At 29.7% G+C, this 6,404-nt stretch overlaps 1 protein-coding gene across 1 annotated transcript; it reads right to left on the reverse strand.

Moving 5' to 3' along the window:
• Window positions 1-4,328: 4,328 nt before the first annotated feature.
• PBS2 (cysteine and histidine-rich domain-containing protein RAR1) lies at window positions 4,329-5,480 on the reverse strand. Its single transcript, XM_078977200.1, has 5 exons — window positions 5,385-5,480; window positions 5,212-5,294; window positions 4,979-5,127; window positions 4,668-4,900; window positions 4,329-4,590 (listed from the first exon to the last, which is right to left on the reverse strand). Exons 1-5 carry the CDS (start codon window positions 5,451-5,453, stop codon window positions 4,495-4,497), a joined length of 630 nt encoding a protein of 209 aa, XP_078833326.1. The 5' UTR covers window positions 5,454-5,480; the 3' UTR covers window positions 4,329-4,494.
• Between the last annotated feature and the right edge of the window lie 924 nt (window positions 5,481-6,404).

A 6,404-nucleotide genomic window follows, 5' to 3' on the forward strand; every position in this document is an offset into this window, starting at 1 on the left:
TATTATTATCCTTCCATTGGAATTTCAAAGTATTCTGAAGTTGATTGTTTAAAAATTAAACTTTGCATGTTTAGATTTTGAATGTTTGGTATTTTAATTTTGGAGAATATATATAAATATATATATATATATATATATATATATATATATATATATATATATATACATATATATATATATAGAGAGAGAGAGTTAGTTTCAAATGTTTTTGACAACTATTGTGTGACTGAATGCACCAATAGGAATTGAGGAATAATTAAATAATTAAAAAAATTGAATAAGGGTAATTATGTAACTTTAGAATGATAATTAAAATAAAATCCCTTAATTAATGGGAATTACCATAAAAATCTCTTTGACCAACTACTTAACCCTAGCCTTAAATCTAACTCATCATCGTTTCTAATCCACGTCTTCTGATTCTTCTTCTACAATCAATCATCAAGATTCAAAACTCATTACCAGGTAATTATCCTTCTCCAATCAATTATTAAGATTTTTTTTCTTTTCATAAACTCATTTTTTTCTTTAATCGATCAATTCATCGGTGATGATGGTGGTGGAGGCAACTTGTCACAAGAATTGATGGAAAACGCGTGTAGCCTCTTCCTCGTATCCTCCGCTACTTATAAAATGGTTCGATTATGTCTCACGGTTGGCTTCTTCTACTGCTCCGCTTCTTCACAAGACTAAACCATTGTAACTGAAGATGAAAAGGGCGTCGCCACCAAATAATTTCAATCCCAGGTACTTTTAATTTTTTTTAGGCTAGTAATTCAAATTGACATCTGATACTGGTGCACATAATCTCAAAAGTACTTAACTTTTGATTGTGAATTATGTTTTCCAGATTTCAAAACCCAATTTTGATTGCCAAAATTGGTAAGACTATCACTAATTTTTTTGAAGAAACTGAAGAAGCACACCACGTATTTGATAAAATGTCTCAATGAAAAAATAGTTAAAAATCATTAATGTTTTTACTTCACTTTGTTCCTTATTCTTTTCAGAACTATATAACTCAATTTAGATTGGGTTGGATGCCATTTTCATAACAATAGGTTGATGCTAATTCCTTATTCTGTCAGAATTTGTAGTTTAATACATTGAACATATCGAGAAGAAACACATGGAACCCGAAGAATGTTAGTTCCTTATTCTATCAGAATAGGTTGATGCTAGTTCCTTATTTTGTTTGTTGGATATATTCTTGATAATACAAATTCTTAAATAATATTCTTGCAGAATAGTTTATTTTGTAAGAATATTATTTGTTGTATTCTGATAGAATTGTAGCTAATTATTTGTATGTTTAATGTGCAGGTTTTACAAGTGTATCACTACAAATTACTTGGCAATGAATTTCTGGTAGAAAAAGCTTCAAGAATGGCTTGAAGACCTGATGGGAAAGTGTTGAAGAATGAATTAAAGAATGATCACACTCATTTTTTAAGAATGTTGTTATTTTTTAAGAATTATATCTGTTTATTCTTGCAGAATTTTTGTTATTATTCAATGAATCACAATCATACAATGTAATTTTTTGATATATTATTAGTTCAAGAATCGATTTTGTGTATTCTTTCAGAATGTATTTACTAGTTTATGTTTGGCATTCTGCCATTCTGACAGAATAAAATCGAAAAATACATTCACTAGTTTATGGTTGACACTTTATCATTCTGACAGAATAAAATCGGATTTTTAAATTTGAATTAATTTAAAATATTCAGATTTTTAAAAAATAAAGGAATTAATCATCCCTAAAAATCCGAAAATTTCCTTTTTTAATATAGGTTAATTGACTAAAATGCCCTTATGCTAAAATTTGTGTGATTATATGGTACATGCTATCCTATTCTACTATCATAGACCCTCAAATCATGACATTTGATTATATTCTATCCGATGGTCCAGATCTGTGCATTCTGGCACACAATAGTTAGTAAAAACAAAATAACCTAACCCTATATATATATATATATATATATATATATATATATATATATATATATATATATATATATATATATATATATATATATATATATATATATATATATATAATGTAATAATTACATCATCTGGATTTTTAGATAGGTTCCACCATTTATCCGGTAAAACGATTAGTTCGGTTTTCAAAATAGTGGTGGGCTCTCAAAAGAAAATATATGAGCGGAGTAAAGGATACAAGGTAGTACTTAAAGCATCCATAATGATGAGTTCACTGAGAAAATTGAATGAGATGCAAGTCCATATATCATTCAATGGATGAAATTTTGAACTCTTCAATGGAAAAAAAAAATTAATTCTTAAATATTTACTATAAATTATATTTTGTAATATTTTATTAAACTATGTAGAATTCAATGCATTGTAGAGAAAAAAAAAAGTTTTATAAAATGTAAAAAAATAATGTAGTAATCCATTAAACACTATAAAGTTCAATGCATTATGTATGCCCTTAGGAACAGTTTTATTGTACAAATAATATTATAAATTAATAGAGAAAACATGATAAAGGGTAAAGAGTCTTTTTTGGTATTTGATATAACATATATCATTCAATGGATGAAACTTTGAACTCTTCAATGGAAAAAAAAAAAAAATTCTTAAATATTTACTATAAATCTATGTAGAATTCAATGCATTGTAGAGAAAAAAAAATAAAGTTTTATAAATTGTAAAAATATAGTGTAGTAATCCATTAAACACTATGAAATTCAATGTATGCCCTTTTTTGGTATATGATATAACATAATAAACAAGCAAATGTTACATGTTATATATAGGGACTAAATCCACAAACCACACAAATTGAAAGATTTATTGAGTATTTTTTGGATTGTGTTATAGAAACTAGCAAACCACAGTAACCATTTTTACAGTAACCATTTTTGTAGTTCATTCTATATAGAATTTGGACGGTTTTAGCTATAGTTTGTAATTTTCTTGTAACTTTTTCAATCCTAAAATTTCAAAGTTGATGAGAAATTAATTATTTTGAAAACATATTTAATTAACTGCTAAAAATAGTCGATCGCTTAACCAAAAAAATGACTAACCGCTAGCGATTTTTAGGTTTAGGATTAGGTTTATGTTTATAAGATATTGAATCAATATATTCAATTAACCTAACGAAAACAACAACAATAACAAAAATAAAAAAAAAAATAAAAAAATCGGTTTGATCCAAACATGACAAATGGACACGGTATTGGAGCAACATCCTTTGCGACGAATTCAATTTCGACACTTACTTGTCAAGAAGGGTTGGATAACCTTCTACTATATCATTTAGTTGAGTCATGCTCATAAGTTTATATACATCCATACGGGTTTATTATTATTTAATTAACTTGTAAAATTACATAATCATTGTATTGGTTGAAACATGGTCCTAAACAATGGTTTCATGTGTGCATATAGACACATGACCAAGGCCGGTCCAGACAGTGGGCAACCCGAACGATTGTCCTGGGCCCACGTGTCCAATGGCCCAAAACTTTTGGGATATATATATATATATATATATATATATATATATATATATATATATATATATATTACCTAAATGGTTTTTAAGGTTTATAATCAGTTAAAACTCAAATTAACTCAAAAGATAAACAATTTGATTCTTTGTTATTGCTAATTGAACATGTATATAGTAAAGAATAAATTATTTTTTTAAACTTTATTATATTTGTCTTTGTGTGACCTTTTTTTTTCTTTTCACCCAGGACCTTATATACCTTGGACTGGCCCTACACACGTGTATTTGTTTAAAGTTTTGGAACAAAACTTATGAGTATATTTTCTTGAGGTGTTAAAATGAGTTGAAAGGTTCAATTGATTCTCAATAACTTAGAACGAGCAAATATACCAAGATGAAAATCTTTTTGACGATTTCAATTTTCATTTATGCATAAGTTTTGGTTTGTTTGGTTTGTAAAATCAAGAAATACACTAAAAATAGGAAAATGTTGATGATTTTAGAGTCATAAAGCATCTTAAGTAATTGGGATTTACACGAGTGGCAAATGAGATCTAAGATATGCTCAAATATGAATCGAGATGTGCTCAAATATGAAACACATGTTTTTTAGTGCATGTACAATTAATACTTACTAGCCGCCTATGAATTAAGTATACTAATTAATGTCTACATCTTAAGGATCATAAACATACCTACAACTACATTCACTAGAAAGAAAAGGGAAACGGAAATATGAAACCTAGAAGAATTAAAGTGATTATAAAGATCAGCGAACCAAAGATGCATCAAGTAACGAAAAATAAGAATTGTTTTCAACAAATGGAACTTAAACTTATAACAAACTCAAGAAACTTCATCATTATATAAAAGTAAGAAGAAAGGTGCAGCTTAATTGATACCTGTTGAAAGAAGCAATTGGTTCTACAACATACTAACAATTAACAGAAGACGGTTTCAGTTGCAAATTGAATACCTAAATTTTCATATGTTTGCACTTGTTAGGATGCTGCCTCTGCATCATGCCATCCTTTAGCACATGGTGGAATGCCCATGAACTCATCAAACTCCTTCACATGAACATCACAGCATTTCCACTGCACCAATTTACATAAAAAACTTAAAATATATCTTTTAAGCAACAAAACAAAAGATATAAAAATCTCATTCTTACCCCTCTCATTCGGTCATGGAAGACAGCAGGGCCAGGATGGTAATTACAAGCAGTCTCATGGTTATCAATTTCCTTGAAAGTTTGACCACATCCCTTGTTTTTGCAGATCTGAGGCTGGTTTATGTCAATAATTTTCTTCACTGGAGCTTTCCCACTTTCCTTCAAATCTAAATTAACCTTCTCTGAAGTAGTAGATTCAGAAGGTTTTGTATTCATAACTTTCACTTGTGATCCTAAACCAGACCATAACCAAGATGTTTTAAATCAATAAACAAATCTTGAAATTAACAAATATTGGGGTCAGAACATACCATGGTCAGAGCAAAAGAATCCTTGACGACATCTAGGGCAAGATTCTTTAGTTGAAGGAGATGGAGTTTTGATTGCTTGTTTTGGAGCAGCAGGGGTAGCCTTTTTTGCTATCACTGGCTTTTCAGTTGTGTGTTTTCCTGTCTTGCATCTTAAATGAGAAAAAAGAATGGAGTCATTAAATCATATTGCTTGCTAACAATGTACAATGCAACAAAGTATACATAAAGCATACCCTGGAATTTCCAGAAATAAGGTGAAATCATGACTCTTTTTTTTGCAACAGCTCCATTCTTTCATACCATCATGAAAAAGAGGCTGAAAGACAAGTTGTTAAGATTTGTTTATATGGTATGCAAGATGAAAATAACAATCAATTAGGTATATGCATGATTGATAGATACTTACTCCCTGGAGAAATGAGGATGCCCAGTTGAATAACAAAGCCGATGCACAGAAAACAAACAGATTAGACATGAAAACAAAGGCAAACAAGATAACTAGATAGTTGAAAGGATAAAAATGATTAAACACTAATTTCATTGCATAAATTTGCTTCAAGAAAGGACACCTGATTACAACTTTCACAATTCACATACTTTATAAAGAAAGTAAACATAAACTATTACATAGGTAATAAGATTTCAATGTATATGTTATCAATCACATCTGTACATGCTGGTTCATCTAAGCTTTTTTCCTTCATTTTTAGTAAAAAAAAAAAATCGATGTTAAAAGCCCACGCTTTTCTTAATTACTTTGCAAATGGCAAACATTACACTTTCCATGTCCTGAAGAAGCTGAAATTACTTTGCATCTGTATTTTTGATAATACTTGTCAGTTCAAGCGATGAAATAGGTTAGGGCATTTTCAACACAAACACGCTATTTTGCTGTTTTAGAGATAGCTATCACTCGGCTTTTTTAGGAATAGGCAGACTGATATGCGTACATTATTGGACTCAAGTTCAACTTAGTAAATATATATATGTTTGGATCTTATACGTCAAACTTTCGACTCAAGTCTGAATATTCCTACATCACTCGGCTTTACGACTCGGCTAAAAACATATTAGAATCTCTAATAGTAATATCTAACAAGTTATTGCTCGACCAAAGATTATGCAATCAATTACAAATGTATTCAACAATAGATAAATCGAGAAGCTAATAACTGTTGTTCGTTAAGATCATAACAGTTAATCCCGAAATTTATCGGAAACCCCCAGCGAGTGATGTAGGGAAAGAAAAGGGAAAAAAGAGGACTAACCGACTCATGATAAGTGCAGGAGTCCTCGGGATTATCATCTTCCGTGAAAGTAGCGTTACAGCCGATCCTCTGGCATCGAAGCGGGTTCGCCATTTTCACGCAAATATTCTTTTGCTTGGATTCGGTTGATCAATCGACGTTTCCAGAATTCAGTACAG

This window comes from Lactuca saligna, chromosome 2, assembly GCF_052625555.1.
Source record: "Lactuca saligna cultivar CGN05327 chromosome 2, ASM5262555v1, whole genome shotgun sequence".
In the NCBI taxonomy this organism is placed as follows: domain Eukaryota; kingdom Viridiplantae; phylum Streptophyta; class Magnoliopsida; order Asterales; family Asteraceae; genus Lactuca; species Lactuca saligna.